This window comes from Ranitomeya imitator, chromosome 1 (assembly GCF_032444005.1).
Source record: "Ranitomeya imitator isolate aRanImi1 chromosome 1, aRanImi1.pri, whole genome shotgun sequence".
Classification (NCBI taxonomy): domain Eukaryota; kingdom Metazoa; phylum Chordata; class Amphibia; order Anura; family Dendrobatidae; genus Ranitomeya; species Ranitomeya imitator.
In genome coordinates, this window is record NC_091282.1 from 395,844,243 (window position 1) to 395,869,559 (window position 25,317).

At 44.0% G+C, this 25,317-nt stretch overlaps 1 protein-coding gene across 1 annotated transcript in view; it reads left to right on the plus strand.

The window, feature by feature from the left end:
* SECISBP2 (SECIS binding protein 2) overlaps positions 1–25,317 on the plus strand; it is a 79,219-nt gene that overhangs the window by 37,884 nt on the left and 16,018 nt on the right. Inside the window, exons 3-6 of the mRNA XM_069762205.1 lie at positions 5,452–5,610; positions 9,956–10,054; positions 13,061–13,199; positions 20,351–20,520. Of these exons, the coding sequence (XP_069618306.1) occupies positions 5,452–5,610; positions 9,956–10,054; positions 13,061–13,199; positions 20,351–20,520 (567 nt within the window). The remainder of the gene's footprint in view (positions 1–5,451; positions 5,611–9,955; positions 10,055–13,060; positions 13,200–20,350; positions 20,521–25,317) is intronic.

Genomic DNA, 25,317 nt, shown 5'->3' on the forward strand with positions numbered 1-25,317 from the left:
CTGAATCACATTAGTAATCTAAAAATATATATATTTTTTGTGTGAATGATGCCTGTATAATCTAGAAGATCGTCTGTGGCATTGGAATTCCCTCTTTCCTACATTTGCTGCTGGTAAGGTGCAGGGTTGCCGCAGAAATATGGCCGACATGTCGTTACATGAACTGATCAGAAAAAGGGCCATGACGACGGCCGGAATGGGATTGGATGACAGGTTGAATAACAGGGTGACTATGGGAGGTGCGAGATCTAGGATCCAGCCTACAGCGATTAGTCATTTGCCCAACACCAATTACCAGAGAGCGTTTGATGCTCATCAGAAGATAAGTGTAACAGATGCGCATCTCAAGCTAGGCATAAAAGATGCCCATGAGAAATTGGATGCCAAAGATGCACATAATCTAGAAGGTAGGCTAAAAACAGTTTCAAACTCAGATCTCGGCTGCTGTATCACGTTTGTACAAAATAATATATTTTTAATGTGCAACAGCTCTGCACACAGGACAATTTCAACGCCACTAAATGAAAAGGTTGGATATAGCAGGCTGTATCACATTTATCAACAGAAAAAAATAAATATTTTAATGTGCTTTAGTTCTGCAGACAGGTTCGTATCACTGCCACAAAACGTCAACGTGGGATACGACGGGCTGTATCATATTCCGTAACAGAAAAAAAAATATTTTTTTTAATGCAAGGTGGGATACAGCAGGCTGTTTCACATTTAGCTAGTGAAAACATATTTAGAATGCATTATTCATGCATGGAGCACAATAGAAGCAGTGCACAACAAACTTGTCTGGCTTTGTCTGTGGACCTCAGTACTGGCTAATAAAAAATGCTAGAAGGTAAATTTAACAGCCACACTGGACACTAGCTAGCTACACTATCTGACTAATATAAAACCACCTATCTAACTAGCTAAAATCTTGTTACTGACAGTATCAGCGTCAGGAGCAGCCTCTCTGTGCTGTTAGTGTCAAAATGGCGCTAAATCAAGATGTTTGCTCTTTATATGGAGAGGGACATGTGATTTCAGCAGCCAATGACACAAGCCATTGTGTCAGGACATTGTGGATGTTTCCTGCGCCCTGATTGCCTAGCTGCAATGTGCACATAAAGTTAGGGGGAAAAAAATAACTGTTTACAAGAACGCTGTGCCTATGAGCTCTGCAAACCCCCTCCCCTCATCAAACACGTGCCAAACGCTCATTATACTCGACCGTTATCATTGCTAAAGTGCTGAAAATACTTTTGTGGCAACACAAATATTTTTAACACTTTTTACCAAATGTTACCGATTTTTTTTTTTCCCGATTTTATAAAATTTTGCTCGTTTTTCCGATCACAAATCAGAATGTTCCATATTCGTGCCAAATTTGGCGATCGTTTTCCAAACAAATTTGCTCATCACTACACGTGACGACAACCAATTAGGGTATTTACAATCATCTAATCTATAATTTCTGATATTTCTTGTCTAAATCTTCTCTCTAATGTAGTATTCCTCTTAATCTGAATCCGTTCTCCCATGGGGATATTCTTTATCACCTGTTTGGGATGGCATGATGAAACTAAGAGGGTTGAATTTGTGGCCATATTTTTTCTATAGGGGACTACTGTAATGTGTGTAGACATGTTATTACTGAGTGTAATATTTAAAAAAAAAAAACAGTGTTCAAGATAGCTGAACTGGAGGGCAGGGTGTCAGCCTTAGAGTCTCAGATGAAAAGCACTCCTTCACCAACTACGTATCGCGACCTTCTCCATGCTCGCACTGAATTAGATCTTAGTCTCACTGAGATCGCAGACCGGGCCATACGATGGTCACAGCAACGCTTCTACGCTCTCAATAATAAAAATAACTCTAATTTAGCTCGACGCTTAAAATGCCTACCCTTACCCAGGCCCCCTATTCGAATACGCACACCTGCTGGTATCACATCTAATCCACAACAAATTTCCCACTTTTTCCAACAAAAACTTAGGCAGCTGTACAAGGCCCCAATTACCTCGAATTCAGAAACGATAGAGACATTTTTAGACTCTATTCCCCTTCCAGCTCTTAGCTCCGATTTGATTGAACTCCTCAACCAAGCCGTAACGCCAAGTGAAATCGAACTAGCCATTCAACACTTGAAAACCAATAAAAAACCAGGCCCCGATGGTTTTACGGCCCTCTACTACAAGAAATATGCTCCAATTCTGATCCCCCACCTCACTAATTACTTTAACTCTTTGAGAGAAGGCAATAAGCCAGGTGCAGCCTCTCTAATTGCTGCAATATCTATGATACCTAAACCCAACACAGACCACCTACTCTGGTCTAATTATAGACCAATATCCCTTATCAACATAGATCTCAAAATTTTAGCCAAAATATTATCCCAAAGACTGAACTCTGGCCTGGGTACCCTAATCCACAAAGATCAAGTGGGTTTTGTCCCTCGGAGACAAGCTTCAGACAATATACGGAGGGTCTCCCATCTGTTGCACCTCTGCAAACACCGTGACATACCAAGTATGCTACTGTCATTAGACTTCAAGAAAGCCTTTGACTCTATCTCATGGCCATATTTGTTTGCGGTGCTGCGGAGATGGAAGTTTCCCGACCACTTTCTCTCTTGGATTTACGCTCTCTATAGCTCCCCCTCGGCCTACGTACGTTATAATGGCTTTTCCTCCACGTATTTCCCTATTAGTAGGGGAACCAGGCAGGGATGTCCCCTTTCACCCCTGTTGTTTCTTTTGGCGCTTGAACCTTTAGCTATTCATATGCGCCTTAATTCTGAAGTTCAGGGAGTGGAAGTGGCGTCAGTTTCTCATAAACTTCTTTTATTTGCTGATGACATGCTTTTGCTTTTGTCGTCCCCTAAGACATCCTTGCCGGCCCTCTTACATACCCTAGAAAGCTTCGAAACTATATCCGGCCTCCACTTAAACACCAGCAAATCCTACGCTATGAACATATCCCTTTCGTGACCTACTGTATCACTACTTCAGCACAACTTTCCGTTCCAATGGGCCACTGACCATTTGGACTATTTGGGGATTAAACTAACAGCTAACCTAGACTCCCTTTATGCGGCTAATTATCCTCCTATGCTCCGGAAACTTCGCCTTCTGCTCCAATCATGGGAGAAACTACATCTCTCTTGGTTGGGCCGAGTACGTGCGCTAAAAATGACAATCCTCCCTAAATTCCTCTATCTATTTCGCGTTCTGCCTATACCTATCCCCTCACACTTCCTTAAAACGGCCCAAAGATCTATAGACACCTTCGTATGGAGAGGAGGCATCCCGAGAGTTAACAAGGCTACTTTATACCGCCATCGCCTAAAGGGGGGTTTGGGAGTCCCCAACCTCTTGAAATATTACCGCGCAGCTCAATTAGGCCAACTGACTTTATACCATGCTTATAACGAACCCCCATTATGGCTATCCCTGGAAGCATTCGAAATGCAACCCAGTACTCTAGACACAGTACTATGGATCCTCCCAACTCAACGCAAACATATCTCGAACCCCATTATAAAGCATTCTCTTACAATCTGGGACACTTTAAAATATTCCTCACAACTGATCTCACCCTTTTTACCCCTCGCTCCCATTTGGGGTAATACCCTATTCCCCCCAGGCGTGGGATCTATCAAAAGTTTTTATAGATGGGTCGAAGCCGGCATAACCAGGGTTCACCAGCTGTTCAATATTGATGGGATAATCCCATTCGCGGCTCTACAGGAAAAGTACCACTTCCCCTCCGGAGAAATCTTTCGATACTTACAATTAAAAAACTTTGTCAACTCCTTATTAAAAAATTCTACCCCTCCTTACTCCATGACCCCTTTTGAACAAAAGTGTCGTCAAAACCCACATGCCTCGGGGATTATTTCTCTCCTCTACTCATACATTAATGCCCCTTCCCATAGGCATTGTTTGAAATATACCGTTCGTTGGGAGTCGGACATCGGATCTACCCTGACAGACTCGGAATGGTCCCAAATTTGGTCCTCATCTACTGGAGGAATGTTAAACACACTCATGTTAGAAACCAACTACAAAGTGTTAACCCGATGGTATCTGACCCCCGCTAGAGTAGCTAAAGCTGTGGCTAACCACTCCCCAAATTGCTTCAGAGGTTGCAATTCAACAGGAGACATGTTCCATATATGGTGGCTTTGCCCGATTGTCAGAAGGTTCTGGATTAGGATATACCATTTGGTTTTTTCCATAGCGAACATTAACCTTAAAAAAAAACCATGGGAGGCACTACTTAACAAGCGCATCCCCAACATCCCTAATCATACCCGATCCCTTATCTCATTTATATTTTTAGCAGCGAAACAAATCATTGCTTTGGCATGGAAAAAAACAAACTTAGACTTTTCCGCGGTCAAAACACGCCTCACCTGGTACATGATCAACGAGAAATTGTCGGCTATACTAATGGACAAAGTTGGAAAATTCGAGAAAATATGGCTCCCCTGGGCGGAATACACCAACCATACCCCTTTTGCCACACCGGTACTATACCCAACTAACTACATGCAGTCGGATTCAGAATAACCTACCAAACCCTTTAGACGTTATACACCTCTTTACTCGGGCTCCCCTCCCCCACTCCCCCTTTCCCTTACTTTGGTTAGGTTGTATGATTGCATGTCAGTTAACCACATGCACTATTGTTCAGATTGTATGTAAAGACTTATCCTGATTTTTTTTTTTTTTTGTTTTATTATCTTGATTATCGCGTAAATGTAAACCGAAAACTTTCAATAAAAATTTATTGTTTAAAAAAAAAAAAAAAAAAAAAAACAGTGTTCAATGATTGCAAATTAGAAGTGAATTTCAAATTCATGTCATTGTTCCGATATTTCACAAAATTTGTTGTTGAATCCTATGTTTCCCCCCATATCAGGAGAAGTTCCGCATGGAATGAATATTAAACCTACGGTAATTTGGATGCTGAATTTTCTCTCTTTCCTCTATACAAGCCACAAAGACAGATAAAAACCATTAAAAAGCCTATGGCTAATAAAGACAGAACCATAATAATGACGGCGTTATCATCCAGCCATAATGCGGCAATATAATCAATTACTGCGCAGCCTGTAAAGACCCTTGCAGGTATGGGCCTGGCTCAGATAGGGAACCAAGCCCCACACGTATCGGCACTCCAAGGCGTCTTCCTCAGGGGTGGACCATGCTCATATTTAGGTTCAATTTAGTCCTGTCTTTATTAGCCATAGACTTTTTAGTGTGTTTTTTTTCTTGCTTTGTGGCTTGTATGTTTCTTTTTTGATTAATAGTTATATGGCGATCCCTGTTGTCTGCATACTTGTTTTTCTTTTGTGTGCTAATTTTCTGTTACTACAGAATAAGACAAAAAAAAGTGGCCATCATCTTTGATTTATCTTTGTATAACTGATTTATCATTTATGCACGTTTGCAGCTGCCACCAACACCTAATCTAGCTACCGAAGCAGAAGCCGAAAAAGCGTTAGCAAAGAAAAAAAGAAAGCGGAAAAAGAAAAATAGCAGCAGTGAAGTGCCAGGAACTGCGAAACCCACAGATGAGAACATTGTCTATCAAGAGCCCCCAAGATTTCAGGTACGGCTGATTCTGTGCACACAGTGAAACCATGGTTCTCACGAGCATATTATTAGACGTCCGTGATACAGACCCCCCAATACAGACGTAGAATTAAACCCGATGCGTCAATATTTCCATTCATTCCTATTTTATTTCTATTGGTCAAAACCGGATCCATTTTTGCCCAATGGAATAATGACTAAATGCAAACACCGATGGAGAAACGGATACATATGCTCTCTCCATAGACTGCAATGGGTGGGTTCCATCCAAAAAAAGCACAGCATGCGGACATGAAAAAATTCGTATAACTGGATGACAAATACCGATCCTGCGAAAGAGGCCTAGTGACTGCCTCTGGATGACAAAGCTACCACTGATCTATACTACATTTTTTGGTGACAAATTTTTATATGGTTTTGTTCACATCACTTTTCCCCATATGATTTTTATTCCTGCAGCTCTTTTCCATATGTATTCCACTAGTATTGGGAAGACTACAGGCATCGAGTATATTGCATTTTACTGGTATTTACACCTCATTGCGGAACTTTTATCAGCAAGACTTTTTCCTGACATTCATCTGGGCTGTTCCTTTAACTCCTGCAAATAATAAATGTAAAGGTGGTACCGCATCTATCACACATTTATTGCATAGCCTCTGAACATACCATGAATGTCTGTGATTGACATAATATAAAGGAATGTGTCCTCTAATAATTACTTATTGTTTAAAGGGTTCTTCCCATCTTCATATATGGGTATTTTTTTATAGTGTTTCCACCTTTTCAGCCATTCTTGAGCTATTATCACTTTTTCCTTTTGTTTCATATTCCTCACCAACCGTTACACCGATGCCTCTATCTTGTGCCAGTCATTACACTGGTTACCCATCCACTCAAGAATCCAGTACAAAACTACTACCCTCATCCACAAAGCTCTCCATGGCTCAGCACCACCCTACATCTCCTCTCTGGTCTCAGTCTACCACCCTACCCGTGCCCTCCGCTAATGACCTCAGGTTAGCATCCTCAATAATCAGAACTTCTCATTCCCGTCTCCAAGACTTTACACGTGCTGCGCCGATTCTTTGGAATGCACTACCCAGGTTAATAAGATTAATCCCCCATCCCCACAGTTTTAAGCGTGCCCTAAAAACTCATTTGTTCAGATTGGCCTACCGCCTCAATGCATTAACCTAACTATCCCTGTGTGGCCCATTCAAAAAAACAAAAACATAATCAGGTTCATCGCAACATGTTCTCATACACTTTATGCAGTTAATAGCCCTCTGTGTCTATACTGCTACATACTTAGGCAGTTAACTGGTTCAGGCAGCTTTACATGAACACCCGAGCCTTACACTATAGCTGGTCCGAATAAAAAAAGCAATTGTTACCATCCACCTCTCGTGTCTCCCCTTTTCCTCATAGTTTGTAAGCTTGTGAGCAGGGCCCTCATTCCTCTTGGTATCTATTTTGAACTGTGATTTCTGTTATGCTGTAATGTCTATTGTCTATATAAGTCCCCTCTATAATTTGTAAAGCGCTGCGGAATATGTTTGCGCTATATAAATAAAATTATTATTATTATTATTTACTGCTCATTGTCAGATAGACTTTTCTGCTTTGCTAACTAGCGCAGTGCTTACAAGCTAGACTGCAGCGGTGGTTAGTCTCCAAGGCAACAAGCTGTAAACAAAAGAATACTGTTAATATCGCATAAACCATGGGTGGGCAATTAATTTTCCCGAGGGGCCACATGAGAGACGATGACTGTTGTGGAGGGCCAAACTAATAGGCTGAAATTAATTCTACTCAATATTAATAACCATATATTATAACTATTCTATTATTAATAATTATATTAATATTAATTGTATCACTTAATATTGAGCAGAATTAAGTATGTTGACATCCTTCTATATATCATTTGAACCCGAGTTCAGCCCCTTCTATATATGGTATAAGCCCTCCAACAGCCCCTTATATGTGGCATGAGTCCCACACAGCCTCCCCCATATGTGGCATGAGCCCCACACAGCCTCCCCCATATGTGGCATGAGCCCCACACAGCCTCCCCCATATGTGGCATGAGCCCCACACAGCCTCCCCCATATGTGGCATGAGCCCCACACAGCCTCCCCCATATGGGGCATGAGCCCCACACAGCCTCCCCCATTTGCAGCATGAGCCCCACACAGCCTCCCCCATTTGCAGCATGAGCCCCACACAACCTCCTCCATATGCAGCATGAGCCCCACACAGCCTCCCCCATTTGCAGCATGAGCCCCACACAGCCTCCCCCATTTGCAGCATGAGCCCGACACAACCTCCTCCATATGCAGCATGAGTCCCACACAACCTCCCCCATATACAGCATGAGCCCTTCACAGCCTCCCCCATATGCGGCATGAGCCCCACACACCTTCCTCCCCCATATGCGGCATGAGCCCCACACAGCCTCCCCCATATGCGGCATGAGCCCCACACAGCCTCCCCATATACACTGCATGAGGCCCCATAGCCTCCCGATACACAGCATGAGGCCCCCATAGCCTCGCCATGTGCAGCGTGTTGCCCCCATAGCCTCCCCATGGGCAGCATGTCGCCCCCATATGCAGCACCATGTGCAGCATGTCGCACTCATATGAAGCACCATGTGCAGCAGCATGTCACCCCCATGTGTAGCAGCATGTCACCCCCATATACAGCAGCATGTCACCCCCATGTGTAGCAGCATGTTACCCCCCCGTGTGCAGCATGTCACCCCCCCCGTGTGCAGCACCATGTCACCTTCCCCGTTTGCAGCACCATGTGAAGCATGTCACCTCCATAACCTCCCCATGCCCACTCAAACATCCCATGCACATGAAGAAAAGAACACCAGATACTCACCTCGGTCCCGTTCCCCGGTGCTCTGCTTCTCTTCCTGCCTCCGGTGCGCTTACTCCCCGCAGTACATAACTGATGCAATGAAATGATGTCATCGTGTCAGCTGTTTTTTTACACGCTGATTAGTGGAGGAAGGTACCGGATGTCCCTCCCCCACCAAAGAAGTCAGCGCAGATGGAGACAGCTAGCGGGCGGACATGGTGCGGCCCGTGGACCTCTGGTTTTCAGCCGCACGGCTGCCTCGGTCTGTGAGCCTGACTGAGAGGGCCGGAGGGCACTTTGCCCAGGTCTGGCATAAACGGTGGCAAATATTACTGAACTGTAAATTGCAAAAGTACGATGATTAACATAGGGAGAGGGCTCGTTTGTGGGTTACCAATAGTTGCCATGGCCGCCCAGGGCCACATCATGTCTTTGGGGTGCAGAGGCCTGTAAGCTGAACTATTACTTATGCCGTGTAGTAAACAGCAGGAAAAAACATTTAAATTCTTGAACTGTTTACTTGTTCATTCTGACTCCCAAAAATCAGTATAATATTGGAATCACATTTATCTTGTTCTACTCTTATCTACGCTGAGCACTTATAATGGGGTTTCTGTCTAACTCCCAACGTAAATGTAATTCAGATGAAATCTCTGACAAAACCACTCACTGTAATGATGTAGACACTTTGGACTTTTGCCTGGCCTCTGTTCTGGCGGTGTCCATCTTGATAGGTTTCTTTTTAGTGGACGAATGTGTGGTCAACCACAGTTGTGTGCATGCCTTAAAAAAGGGGGGCCGGACGGAGTCCAAAGTGATTCCATCTACCTCATTACAACACATGATTCCTCAGGGTTTCTGTGTAAATCAAATACTTTGTGGATTTAGATGGAATTCTGAGGTGAGTACACCAGAGGTAATCTTGCTGTAAATAGCATTTAAACCCTATGTAGCCGACTTACTGGAGCAGTGACTACAGGGAAAAAATGAAGTTCTATTCTCCCTGCAGCCAATTTCTGCCACTCATAAGGGCAATGTATGGGGTGATTGCAGTCACCTCTCACTGTACAATGAGTGCACTGTCATCACTCCCCGGAACATTGGCAGTTTGCTCTACATACACGTGCTGCACGCTGCATAGCGAGCAGTCAGTGTGCCGGGGAGTGATTATAGCATGCTCAATGTATAATGAGTGGTAGTCCTAACCGCTTCCTACACTGCCCCAATGAGTAGAATATAACTTCGTGTTTTTTCCTGTATTCGCTGCTCCACTATGCCAGCTGCACTCGATCCGATAATTTTCATATTTCCATGACTTTTGCTCCATTTAATTGTTGAGGAGCTGTTTATTAGCTTTCATTTTGAAAGCTGGCAGGTCTGTAAACCATATAGTTTTTGGTGAGAAGAGGAGTCATCACTACATATATGCAGAGTTTAGGATTTTCATTAAAAAACACTATACTATTAACAATGCTTCCTCCACACAGGACGCTGAAGAATTCCCTGACCTGATCTCCTCTTCTGCAGGCATTAAGTGTGAAAGTAAAAGCAACTCTGGCTTCATCTGGGGACCTAGGGGATCAGTGGTAAGGATTAACTGAATGGGTATGATGTTATTATTTGTGGTTGGATCCATGTTATCTTTGGACCTCACGCGCAGATCAAAGGTATATACGGTTGCCTGTACATAGCGTAAATATGGCATAAATATGCCAAATTGTTAGTATTGGTCAGTGCTTTAACATTTTCTTGAACAGCAGTACTCCCCATGTCCTGCCTTGTGGGGAATTCAATAAGGCATGATATACCGTAGTTCCCTGCACAGCACCACTCTGTAAAAAAAAAGAACAAAAACTGGGCGCACTGGCAGATCATCTCTTCGGTAGCTGTATTTTAATGCTCAGAGGGTGACGTCTACCGTAAATGATGGCATACTTTAGGGGATCTTAGTCATATGTTTCTTGATCGATCACAGTTGCGCCAGACTTGGCAGAAATTTTCACCTGAAAATGTTGTCCCTGCGGCCTAAAAAGCAAAATCCCTAGAAAAGGTCTGAGTTGACTTAAAAATCTGCAGCATGCCCTAATCTATGTTTTTCCATGATGTGTGCAGAATCTCAACAGTATGTATGACACATGAATTCACTCTTAGGCCATGTTCACACATTTAGTATTTGGTCAGTATTTTACCTCAGTATCTGTAAGCCAAAACCAGGAGTGGAACAGTCAGAGGAAAAGTATAAAAGAGTCAATAGCCAAGGCAATCACCATATAACAGAGCACAATCCTCATGCAATCCAAAACCCACCATTAATTAGTAGGTTACGTATTCATGAAAATATATCTCATGCCTGGAGAGTATAGTTGTAGCCTCTATAGAAGTTATATAATGTTGAGCAATGCACTTCGAAAAAAGATATGTAAGCTTGTAAACTATTATTACATCCAGGATAGCGCCTAATTAAAAAGTATTGTGGATATAACCAAGCATTTACTCCAATAACATTAATATTAGAGGAACATGGATAAGAGCCGAAACATGCATCGTAATTGTGAGAAGAATACTGCAGAGTAGGAAAGAAATAAATCAGTACTACACCGGTTGCATGATTCTTGAGGCCAGTCCCCCTCATCGTACTCCAAGTCGTGTTTCGCTTCCAAGCTTCTTCCCGGAGTGATTTAAAGGGCAATGCCGCAAAGATTGGTGTTATCAATGAGCTAACTGGACATGGTCTCAAGAGTCCCAATTATGTGGCTATACTATAAAGTATTTTTTAAACAAACCTTTCGCAAGAATATTTCTTGTTCTACTTTGATATTGCGTAGATAGTTTTCACTCATTCATATTAGAATTTGTGGCGATTATGTGGAGCATATTTGGTCCTACTTCAAGGTTTCTTATTGCATTGTCATACTTTATAAGAAGTGAATCGTTAGGATTGAAGTCTTTAATTTTAAGGAACACCTACAGTGGGGGAAATAATTATTTGATCCCTTGCTGATTTTGTAGGTTTGACCACTGACAAAGACATGAACAGTCTATAATTTTAAGAGGGTAGGTTAATTTTAACATTGAGAAATAGTATATCAAAATTAAAATACAGAAAATCACATTGTATAAATTATATACATTTATTTGCATTTTGCAGTGAGAAATAAGTATTTGATTCCCTACCAACCATTAATATTTCTGACTCCTATAGACCAGTTAGACGCTCCTAATCAACTTATTACATGCATTAAAGACAGCTGTCTTACATAGTCACCTTTATAAAAGACTCCTGTCCACAGACTCAATTAATCAGTCAGACTCTAACCTCTGCATCATGGGCAAGACCAAGGAGCTTTTTAAGGATGTCAGGGGCAAGATTATAGACCTGCACAAAGCTGGAATGGGCTACAAAACCAAAAATAAGATGTTGGGTGAGAAGGAGACAACTGTTGCAATAGTAAGAAAATGAAAGAAATACAAAATGACTGTCAAATCGACATTGATATGGTGCACCATGTAAAATCTCACCTTGTGGGGTACCCTTGATCATGAGATGAGCCTAAAACTACACGGGAGGGGGGGACTTGTTAATGATCTCAAGGCAGCTGGGACCACAGAAAATTATTGGTAACACATTACGCCGTACAGGTTTAAAATCCTGCAGTGCCCACAAGGTCCCCCTGCTCAAGAAGGCACATGTGCAGGCCCGTCTGAAGTTTGCTAATGAACACCTAGATGATTCTGTGAGTGATTGTGAGAAGGTACAGTGGTCAGATGAGACAAAAATTTAGGTCTTTGGCATTAACTCAACTCACTGTTTTTGAAGGAAGAGAAATGCTACCTATGACCCAAAGAACACGGTCCCCACTGTCAAGCATGGAGGTGGAAACATTATGTTTTGAGGGTGTTTCTCTGCTTAGGGCACAGGACTACTTCACCTCATCAATGGGAGAATGGATGGAGCCATGTACCGTAAAATCCTGAGTGACAACCTCCTTCTCTCCACCAGGATATTAAAAATGGGTCGTGGCTGGGTCTTCCAGCAAGACAGTGGCCCAAAACATACAGCTAAGGCAACAAAGGAGTGGCTCAAAAAGAAGCACCTTAAGGTCATGGAGTGGCCTAGCCAGTCTCCAGACCTTAGTCCCATAGAAAACTTATTAAGGAAGTTGAAGCTCTGAGTTGCCAAGCGACAGCCTCAAAATCTTAATGATTTAGAGATGATCTGCAAAGAGGAGTGGACCAAAATTCCTCCTGACATGTGCGCAAACCTCCTCATCAACTACAAAAAACTGTGCTTGCCAACAAAGGTTTTGCCACCAAGTATTAAGTCTTGTTTGCCAGATGGCTCAAATACTTATTTCTCACTGCAAAATGCAAATAAATTTATATAATTTATACAATGTGATTTTCTGGATTTTATTTTTGATATTCTGTCTCTCAATTTTAAAATTAACCTACCCTTGAAATTATAGACTGTACATGTCTTTGTCAGTGGGCAAACTTACAAAATCAGCAAGGGATCAAATAATTATTTCCCCAACTGTATATCTTCTTTAACAGAATAATAAATGACAGATCTAAAAAACATTCTTTTTTAGGAAACGGCAAACAACAAAAGTGGTGGCAAAAAGAGCAAGAAACCTGTGCAGCTGGATTTAGGAGGCATGCTGATGGCATTGGAACAGAGGCAAACTATAGAGAAAAGCAAGCAGGCAACCAAACCACTAGTCTTATGTGGTAAGTGGCTACAACCCCTTGTACTGCCTTGTGGTGTACTAGATAAATATTCAGCACTGAGTGTACAATTATAGCATGGTACTAAATATTCCACCAATCGCTTCCTCAAGTTTCAGCAAATAGTCCGAAGAACTGTAATGCCATCATCAAAGGAGTATTGTCTGATGGGCATCCATGAATATTCTCCACCTTTTAATTTTAGAAATATCGGATTATAGCAACACTGAATCGGCGAGTTACATGGTAAAAGAGAATCTGTCACCAGGTCATAGGAGGGCAGACTTTGCTCTTATGGTGTTTTTTTTTAATGTCCACTATACAGTTTCTGAGATCTGGGCCCCTTTCTTCTCTATGATCTGTACCACGGGGGTGCGGCTCACAGGATTCTTTGGTGGCATGTCTTAAGGCTGGATTATTACCCAATAAGCCACACCTCCATATGGCAGGTTTTAAAAATAAAAACCTGCATATTCACAGGAACAGAATAAATAAATTGGGAGCAAAATCTGTCCATGTTTGACCTGATGACAGGTCCTCTTTATATATTATACCAACCTCACTGTAGATAAAGTTGGCCACACACTATAGGCATCAGAGAGATTCGTCAGTCAGGGTTGGTCTGTGCATGTCATCACCTTGGATGAAAAGCATAAGTTAAAATAATCATTGGCACATACTATGCCCTGTGACCTTGGCCAGGAATCCACTGATGGGGACAGGGTATCTCCATTGTTTGGCATTTAATGACTGCACCCTGCAACAAATGCAAAAAACCCAACACAGTAGATTCTTTTGCAAAGTTAAATACCTGGAAATTGCTTGTCGCCAGCAAACGATCACAATCAGCCCGTTATATTCCATTCCTTTAGGATAGCACTTATGTTCTAGTCACCATACATGGCCACATATAGTGCTGCCTTGGAGAAAGATCAAGCAATGCAAGAAAGTGAAATACAACAGCTAGGACATGTCACTGTTGGAAGACCAGAGGAAAAGAAGAAGCTGGTTGTCCCACAAACAATTTTATCACTTATCCAAAAGATTGAAGTGGATGATCGATTGGGTTCCTATTGCTGGCACCCCACTGTTCACTTGATCAGAGGCCCAAAGTCTCCTAATTGAATGGACTGGTTGTGTAGACACATGAGCACCTCCATATTTGCTATCCCTGGGAGTAGTTGTCACGCGATGCACGATCACTCTCATAACAGTGAACAGAGCAGTGGTCATACTCCCCTCCAGTCACCGCTCACACAGGGTTAATGCCGGCGGTAACCGCCAAGTCATCTGGGTAATTTCGCAATGCATCCTGGGAACGGAAGGTGGCGGCAGCCGCGCGCGTATCGCCGGAGCTTCGGTGGATCCTACTTGTGAGTATATAACTATTATTTATATTAATTATTTTTTTAACAGGGATATGGTGCCCACACTGCTATATACTACGTGGGCTGTGTTAGATACCGCGTGGCTGCTATATACTACATAGCCAGTGTTATATACTTTGTGGGCTGTGCTATATATTACGTGGCCACTGTTATATACTGCATGGGCAGTGTTATATATTACGTGGCTGCTATATACTGCGTGGTCTAAACTGGGGCTGTGGGTGAGGGACCTCTCCCAGCCAGATCTTGCCTCGTCTGTGGACCATGTCCTCCTCTGGACGCGGTACATAGACGATGTTTTTATGATCTGGCAGGGCCCCATTATTGATTTACAAGAATTTATGAAGTCTCTTAATACCAATTCCATTAATGTACACATCACTTACCATCATGATATGCACAAGGTCGAATTTCTGGATGTTCTAGTTAAGCGTGATATCTCTAATACATTACAAACTGACATTTTCAGGAAACCCACTTCTACGAATTCCCTTCTGCATGCCTCCTCTGCCCACCCGAGACATGTTGTCCAATCTGTACCTACTGGACAATTTCTCCGTCTTCGGAGGATTTGTTCTGATACTGATGACTTCGAAAAACAAGCTGCTGATCTAAAAAAGAGACTATATCAGAGGGGATATAGCCACCGCATGGTAAAAAAAGGCGTATAACCGAGCCAGGCACTCCTCTCGGCAAGATCTGATTTATAAATCTGTCACAAAACCATCTGATGGGAAAATTAGATTCATTACTGATTATCATAATCAATTTCCAGCTGTTCGTGAAGCCTTGACGAAATCATGGCCAATTTTACGCATGGATCCAATTCGCTCCCAATATCTACCCAACAGGCCCGCCATTACCACAAGGAGGTCCAAAAATTTACGCGACCTTCTGGTGCATAGCCATTATGTTGGTAACACTAAAACCACCTCTTTGGATCAATATCCAAAGAAATTAGGCTGCACTCCCTGTGGTCATTATGTGGCCTGTCCTAATGTTGAGAAATGTAATTCCTTTTTCAATTCTGATAGATCCATGAATTTTGATATCAGGAAATCCATTAATTGTACTACACGCAACGTTATTTACTTTGCTACATGTCCATGTGGGCTAATATATATTGGACTGACCACGCGCCCCTTTAAAATTCGTATTAGGCAACATGTCCTGGGGATATCAGCTGCAGCGGGAATTACAGACCCCTCTGGATTAAAAACTATTCCCAGACACTTTTGGCTCCGTCACAATTGTGATGCCACCCTGCTAAAGATTAGGGGTATTGACAAGTTGGAAACCAATATTCGTGGTGGCAATATATCACAGCGCTTGGCCCAGCTCGAGTCCCGCTGGATATGTAGGTTGGATACGCTACATCCCAAGGGACTCAATGAGCAAATTAGCTTTGTCCCATTCTTGTGATGCCGCACTGCTGCATAGTCTGGGTTTCCATCTGTGCCATAACAACTTTGTGTTTTTATATTTTATTGTGTGTTTTCTGTATTTTAATCTCTCCTTATTTTTTCATTTTTAGTCTGATGTCCCGTTTCCTATTTTTGTTCCCCGAGCAATATTCTTATATCATCTGTCGGACCATCATTCGGCAATTTCCATTGATGCCTACATCTTTATATATATGTCCTTCAGTTGTAACAAATATGCCCACTGTATGATCTTTATTTTTGCATGCCGATATATTTATACCGTTTTGATGTCTATGCCATAATTTTTGTGTACTCACAATGTTCTCTGACTTGGCACCTTTCTGTCATCTTAGAGCTGTCTGTGTGCGCATGCGCGCTCTGCCCGCCGCGTCCCTCGGCTTTCTGCGTCTCTATGGCGACGCGGTCTCCGCCGTGCTTACTCAGCGCTGCGGCCCCGCCTCGCTTTGACGTGGACGCCGACAGGCGGGGTTTGGGTTCCGAGGGCGCATGCGCCGCTTCCGCAGCAGCCCGCCATATTCATTATCAGTCTCTTGGTTACCGCATTTTGCGGTTATGTGTATATCTTTTATTTGAATGATTATGCTCATTATTATACTACCGCTATGACTTTCCTAATCGACTGATGTGTATTGGTATATTACATCACTTCCGGTTTCGGCTATTGGTCGGGGCTCCTTTTTAAACCACATACATTTCAATGTCATCACGCCCCTGACGAAGGCTCCGCCGAAACGCGCGTCGGGGTGATGTGGTGACTGCTGGCTTCCTCCTGCACTCCTTTTTGCTATCACGGGCGATTGGGCACAATTTGATTAAGGTATACCTCACTATGTTATTACTGCTCTGCCCGCATGTGTATTTCAGCCAGTGTGACTGGCTGACACATTGTCTCCATTTTGCTGTATATAGGGGTAACGGAGTAATTGATTTATTGTAATCATATAATGCATTTGGTTACCTATATATTGTATATATGTGATCTATAGCCGCGGTTCACCCATCCCGTTTTTGTTGTCTATGTGCCTTGTGGTCTTATCCACTACTTCTTTCTGGTTTTTATATATACATGATTGTGTTTAATAAAGCTGTAAACTTTTATACCACATCTTGGGCCTTTTGATCATCTCTTTGTTCTTTTGGGTTTAGACCACGCAGTATATAGCAGCCACGTAGTATATAACACTGCCCATGCAGTATATAACAGTGGCCACGTAATATATAGCACAGCCCACGAAGTATATAACACTGCCTATGTAGTATATATAAAATCATATGGAGACTGAAGCGTATTATGAACCACGTATAAGAATCTTTATTAGAATAAAAACAAACATGTATATAAAAAATAGTACCCATAGGTGAATGAGCCAAACAAAAACGTTAGTGGCACCACTACTGAGCAACAAGTCCGGCAAAGCCTAGTGAACCATAGTAGAACATAATATTGCCATACGGGACGGAGCTCCTGCTAAGGTAATCACTACAACCCACCAAATATCTTAAGCCACAATAGCATGTCAGAGTTTGTCATTTACAAAGATCTAATCAACCGCAGGAAAACACACGTCTATCTTTAGGCATAATATAAACAAGTTGCAAGGTCTTACCAGAACTCAGGAGATGGTGCCACAGCCCCTACGTGCGTTTCGGCGTTGTGCCCCCTGACGAAACGCGCGTAGGGGCTGTGGCACCATCTCCTGAGTTCTGGTAAGACCTTGCAACTTGTTTATATTATGCCTAAAGATAGACGTGTGTTTTCCTGCGGTTGATTAGATCTTTGTAAATGACAAACTCTGACATGCTATTGTGGCTTAAGATATTTGGTGGGTTGTAGTGATTACCTTAGCAGGAGCTCCGTCCCGTATGGCAATATTATGTTCTACTATGGTTCACTAGGCTTTGCCGGACTTGTTGCTCAGTAGTGGTGCCACTAACGTTTTTGTTTGGCTCATTCACCTATGGGTACTATTTTTTATATACATGTTTGTTTTTATTCTAATAAAGATTGTTATACGTGGTTCATAATACGCTTCAGTCTCTATATGATTTTGTCTATGTTTGCGTAGAACGGGGGCATACCAAGGATTGGTTTGGAGGTCGCGTTATGATATAACTAATTACTATTGAACGATTCTTTCCAATCGTGGGATTACCGTTTGATTTTCTTCTATGTAGTATATAGCAGCCACGCGGTATCTAACACAGCCCACGTAGTATATAGCACTGTGGGCACCATATCCCTGTTAAAAAAATGATTAAAATAAAAAATAGTTATATACTCACCACTAGGATCCACCGAAGCTCCGGCGATACGCGCGCGGCTGCCGCCACCTTCCGTTCCCAGGATGCATTGCGAAATTACCCAGATGACTTGGCGGTTACCGCCAGCATTAACCCTGTGTGAGCGGTGACTGGAGGGGAGTATGCGGGCGCCGGGCACTGACTGCACATGACAGACAGAGGCCGCGACCAATGAATATCCGTGACAGAAAGAAGGGCAGACGGAAGTGACCGTTAGACAATTATATAGTAGACTAGATGGTGGCCCGATTCTAACGCATCGGGTATTCTATAATATGCATGTCCACATAGTATATTGCCCAGCCACGTAGTATATTGCCCAGCCACGTAGTATATTGCCCAACCACGTAGTATATTGCCCAGTGACGTAGTATATTGCCCAGCAACATAGTATATTGCCCAACCACGTAGTATATTGCCCAGTCACATAGTATATTGCCCAGCCACGCAGTATGTTGCCCAACCACGTAGTATATTGCCCAGTGACGTAGTATATTGCGCAGCCACGTAGTATATTGCCCAGCCACGTAGTATATTGCCCAGCCACATAGTATATTGCGCAGCCACGTAGTATATTGCCCAGTGACGTATATTGCCCAGTGACGTAGTATACAGCACAGAGCCACGTATTATATTGCACAGCGACGTAGTATACAGCACAGAGCCACGTAGTATATTGCCCAGTGACATAGTATATTGCCCAGCTACGTAGTATATTGCCCAGCCAGGTTTGTCACAGTTTAAAAAATAAACATATACTCACCTTTCCGAGGGCCCCTTGTAGTCCACGGCAGCTTTCGGTCCCAGGGTTGGTATGAGCGCAGGACCTGTGATGACGTTGCGGTCACATGACGGAGACGTCATGGCAGGTCTTTCTAGTGCAGGCGCGCAGGGCCTGTGATGACGTCGCGGTCACATGACCGTGACGTCATGGCAGGTCCTTCTCGCGCAGGGCCTGTGATGACGTAGCGGTCACATGACCGTGACGTCATGGCAGGTCCTTCTCCCATACCATCTTTGCCACCGAAACCTGCAACAGAAGATGGCGGCCGGCGCGAGCGGCTCGGCGGACTACAGAGGGTGAGTATAGCAGGTTTTTTTAAAATTATTTTTAACATTGCATTTTTTACTATTAATGCCACATAGGCAGCGTCAATAGTAAAAAGTTGGGGACACACAGGGTTAATAGCGGCGGTAACGGAATGTGTTACCTGCGGCATAATGCGGTCCGTTACCGCCGGCATTAACCCTGTGTTAGCAGTGACCGGAGGGGAGTATGCGGGCGACAGGCACTGACTGCGGGGAGTAAGGAGCGGCCATTTTCTTCCGGACTGTGCCCGTCGCTGATTGGTCGCGTCAGCCATGACAGGCAGCTGGCGAGACCAATCAGCGAATGAATAACCGTGACAAAAAGACAGAAGGACAGAAAGACGGAAGTGACCCTTAGGCAATTATATAGTAGATGTTATTTATGGAGCAACCCATAAAACTTAAAACTAAAATATAACTAAGGAACTTTGAAATCTTATTATTTCACTTGTATAAAAAGTAATTTATAACCATTTTTACATTGATTGTGACAGGTCCCTTAATTTCACAATAATGAAACATCCTACTCATTGTCTCAGTGGGCCTGAAATGAAGAATTCCGATCCGGTGCTGACGCAAGACCTGAGGAGCCATAAATGCCTCCCATGTAAAGGCCTGAAGCTTGTCTTAGTAAATAGGCTGCACACATATAATCAGCCTTACCTTGTCTATGATGTGTCTAAAACTGTAGGAATGCGATGCATTTACTGGCTAAATCCAGGCTGTAACTTCTGATCAGTACATTGATAGTGTATTTCCAAAATTACTCCAATTTTTCTATAAATTAATTTTATTTGAAATTGTAGAACGATGTTCTAGGAGAACAAATTTGCTTCTCTATATTGTAAAATATTCTACTACATGGACCATGTTACTCACTTTGACAATGAATCGTGTATTTTGGACAATTTTGTTCATTTTTTTGTTTCAGTTGGAGGCGGCGTCACTGTAAAAGCCAGAGAGCCAGCAAATGTAGGGAAGACCCCACAATCAAAACTGAGTTTGACCCCGCACAACCCCCTGGATTCTACTTCCCCGCTTGTCAAGAAAGGAAAGCAGAGAGAAGTGCCAAAAGCCAAAAAACCCACTTCCCTTAAAAAGGTACTTAGTTTTTTTTCTGAATTTGGAGACCCCAATGATTCCTTTGTGCCTTGTTTTGGCCTGCGGTTCATCCCTGTTGACTTAGCTCACCAAGTGATGGTGAAATGTTATTTAGTTAATAGCGGTGTAGAATGGCAATATTATGTTTCATCATATATTTGTAAATTGTCTCTTCAGAGAGGAAGAGGACTAGAACTCTAGTGCCACCTATTGGAAGTAGCAATCCTAACAGTCAATGTCAACCCTTTAGCGAACCTTGTCACATGACTTAGGATAATAGCCAAACCAGAATCTCAATTTGCAGACACTGTGTTTCGGGGCACTGCCCCTCGTCAGTGCAAAGCGGAGATCTGGCTTGGCTGAGTGAGAGGCGTTAGGTTTTGCTGCGTTTTTGGTGCCAAAACCTTAATGAAGTTGCATAATGGTTTTTTTTTACACTAAACTTTATCAGCATGCGCAAGAGACAATATAAATATAGCAAAACCTACTTTATTTTAAGCAGCTTCTTTACTGCCAAGAGAGCAGAAAAAAATGCAGCAAAAACGCAACATGTGAAAGTAGCTTTTGTGGCCTTTTTTGCAAGTTAACCATTCCCGGAGCCTTTAATCGTTCCTCGTAGGACAATTGGAACAAGTGGTACTAAGAAAGGAGGCTCAGAGGAGACTGGGTCTAGTGTAGCAGCACTATACTGCTTTCTCTCCTTAAAGGGTTTATCTGAGACTTTACTTTTTTCTCATGAGGCTAAAGGTACCGTCACACTAAGCGACGCTGCAGTGATACCGACAACGATGTCGATCGCTGCAGCGTTGCTGTTTGGTCGCTGGAGAGCCGTCACACAGACAGCTCTCCAGCGACCAACGATGCCGGTAACCAGGGTAAACATCGGGTTACTAGGCACAGGGCCGCGCTTAGTAACCTGATGTTTACCCTGGTTACCGTTGTAAATGTAAAAAAAAAAACACTACATACTTACATTCCCGGTGTCTGGTCATGTCCCTCGCCTTTAGCTTCCCGCACTGACCCGGCCAGCGCTCACAGTCCGTGCGGGAAGCTGAAGGCGAGGGACATGACCAGACACCGGAATGTAAGTATGTAGTGTTTGTTTTTTTACATTTACAACGGTAACCAGGGTAAACATCGGGTTACTAAGCGCGGCCCTGCGCTTAGTAACCCGATATTTACCCTGGTTATCAGTGAAGACATCGCTGAATCGGCGTCACACACGCCGATTCAGCGATGTCAGCGGGAGATCCAGCGACAAAATAAAGTGCTGGACTTTCCCCAGCGACCAACGATCTCCCAGCAGGGGCCTGATCGTTGGTCGCTGTCACACATAACGATTTCGTTAACGATATCGTTGCTACATCACAAAAAGCAACGATATCGTTAACAATATCGTTCAGTGTGACGGTACCTTTAGAACTGACAGACCAGTAGTTGCACAGTCACAGACCTCTCCTGCCAGCGATTCTCCAGCTTCACATCAACAGAAGAGCTCTTCTTTAGAGCTGCTCTGTCGACGGGGTGTTACTGCTGGCGAAATGCTAATTTATAGCTGGTTTCACGAAGTTCTGCAGTGGGAAGCCATCTGTCACTCAGCATGACCTCAGCAGTCACACCTTCAACGGAGCAGAAGAGAAGCAGCTTCTCGGTCTATGTGATTTCACCGGAAGCATAGTAGCCTACACTAGCGCTCTGTACCTGCTCTGAACCGGCAGAGATCAGCGCCAGCCACAATAGATAGACAGTCCCAGCATTCAGATCTGCATCTGTCTCCAGAGCCAGGTTCTGTTGCACGTTGCTTTTATTGGAGATTTACTGGAATTCTGACCATCTATCTACTGACAGTGGAGTGCACCAGGTCCCCATTCTTGAGATTATTGCAAGTCCCATTGGTAGGATCCGCGTTTACTTTCAAGCTTATACATTTACTAGCTATTGAACCCCTTCTACGCCCGGGTGGCGAGCATTTATATTGGTATATGGTCTCCATCCTGGTATGTGCTGCTCCATCCTGCGTCCCCATCCTGTCATGTGCTGCACCCATCCTGCGCCTCCATTCTGTCATGTGCTGCTCCCATCCTATGCCCCCATTCTGACATGTGCTGCTCCCATCCTGCGCCCCCATTCTGACATGTGCTGCACCCATCCTGCACCCCCGTTCTGTCATGTGCTGCTTCCATCCTGCACCCCCGTTCTGTCATGTGCTGCTCCCATCCTGCGCCCCCGTTCTGTCATGTGCTGCTTCCATCCTGCACCCCCGTTCTGTCATGTGCTACTGCCATTCTGCGCCCCCGTTCTGTCATGTGCTGCTCCCATCCTGCACCCCCGTTCTATCATGTGCTGCTTCCATCCTGCGCCCCCGTTCTGTCATGTGCTGCTTCCATCCTGCACCCCCGTTCTATCATGTGCTGCTTCCATACTGCACCCCCGTTCTGTCATGTGCTGCTGCCATCCTGCGCCCCCGTTCTGTCATGTGCTGCTCCCATCCTGCGTCCCCATTCTGTCATGTGCTGCTTCCATCCTGCGCCCCCGTTCTGTCATGTGCTGCCCTATTCTGTCATGTGCTGCTCCCATCCTGCGCCCCCGTTCTGTCATGTGCTGCTGCCATCCTGCACCCCCGTTCTGTCATGTCCTGCCCTATTCTGTCATGTGCTGCTCCCATCCTGCGCCCCCGTTCTGTCATGTGCTGCTCCCATCCATATGCCCCATATGCTGCTCCATAAAGGTTTATGGCCCCATCAGGTGGCGTAAGTAACAAATAGCTGTGGCATGAAGTGCCACAGCCTCATGGCATAGTAAGTTTTTACTTACGCTACCTGATTCTTTTCCGGCGCCATAGTCTTGCTCCTCCTGGTGCCGGAATCGGCGCCTGCGCAGTCCGCGCTTTCCGGCGCCATTTTCTTGAAGACACACTGCTGTGTGTCTTCAAGAAAATGGCGCCGGAAAGCGCGGACTGCGCAGGCGCCGATTCCGGCACCAGGAGGAGAAGACTATGGCGCCGGAAAAGAATCAGGTAGCGTAAGTAAAAACTTACTATGGCGGCGGATTATTTGCATAATCAGGGCGGAAATATGTAGACGGCGTCCCCGTGCTCCCGACCCCCTGCTCTCGGCGGCATTTTTTCTATAATGTAACGCTAGGAGCGTCGCGCCTGCGCAGTCTATTAAGGCTTCGGACAGAGTGACGCTCCCAGCGTTATATTATAGATGGATGCCATTGCATTTGCACCACTCTGGCTTGAGTGGTGCTGCTAATCTGAGTTCCCTGCCTGTAGTCTTATACTTACCGGCCTCCATCTTCACCAGTTATTGGCGCCGCTCCGGTTGGTCTTCTGCAGGTTGTGACCTGCTGGATTGCTCCAGTGTTTGCTGGCCGAGTCTATAAGAGCCAGAACAAGGCTGTCATAGACTTGCAGTGAGTGCTTCTGACTGTTACCTCTGACTTACGGTCTGTTAAAAGTTGCAGTAACAAGGTGGTGATGCGGGACCGGAGCAGCGCTGTGAGGTGCTGGAGATGGAGGGTGGCAATTTAATATATAATTTCTTATATATGTCTATTAGTGGGTCAGTGATTTACATTACATTGAGTTGGAAAAAGGGAGAACATTTATACAGGTCCTTCTCAAAAAATTAGCATATAGTGTTAAATTTCATTATTTACCATAATGTAATGATTACAATTAAACTTTCATATATTATAGATTCATTATCCACCAACTGAAATTTGTCAGGTCTTTTATTTTAATACTGATGATTTTGGCATACAACTCCTGATAACCCAAAAAACCTGTCTCAATAAATTAGCATATTTCACCCATCCAATCAAATAAAAGTGTTTTTTAATAACAAACAAAAAAAACAACAAATAATAATGTTCAGTTATGCACTCAATACTTGGTCGGGAATCCTTTGGCAGAAATGACTGCTTCAATGCGGCATGGCATGGAGGCAATCAGCCTGTGACACTGCTGAGATGTTATGGAGGCCCAGGATGCTTCAATAGCGGCCTTAAGCTCATCCAGAGTGTTGGGTCTTGCGTCTCTCAACTTTCTCTTCACAATATCCCACAGATTCTCTATGGGGTTCAGGTCAGGAGAGTTGGCAGGCCAATTGAGCACAGTAATACCATGGTCAGTAAACCATTTACCAGTGGTTTTGGCACTGTGAGCAGGTGCCAGGTCGTGCTGAAAAATGAAATCTTCATCTCCATAAAGCATTCCAGCCGATGGAAGCATGAAGTGCTCCAAAATCTCCTGATAGCTAGCTGCATTGACCCTGCCCTTGATGAAACACAGTGGACCAACACCAGCAGCTGACATGGCACCCCACACCATCACTGACTGTGGGTACTTGACACTGGACTTCAGGCATTTTGGCATTTCCTTCTCCCCAGTCTTCCTCCAGACTCTGGCACCTTGATTTCCGAATGACATGCAAAATTTGCTTTCATCAGAAAAAAGTACTTGGGACCACTTAGCAACAGTCCAGTGCTGCTTCTCTGTAGCCCAGGTCAGGCGCCTCTGCCGCTGTTTATGGTTCAAAAGTGGCTTTACCTGGGGAATGCGGCACCTGTAGCCCATTTCCTGCACACGCCTGTGCACGGTGGCTCTGGATGTTTCCACACCAGACTCAGTCCACTGCTTCCTCAGGTCCCCCAAGGTCTGGAATCGGTCCTTCTCCACAATCTTCCTCAGGGTCCGGTCTCCTCTTCTCGTTGTACAGCGTTTTCTGCCACATTGTTTCCTTCCAACAGACTTACCATTGAGGTGCCTCGATACAGCACTCTGGGAACAGC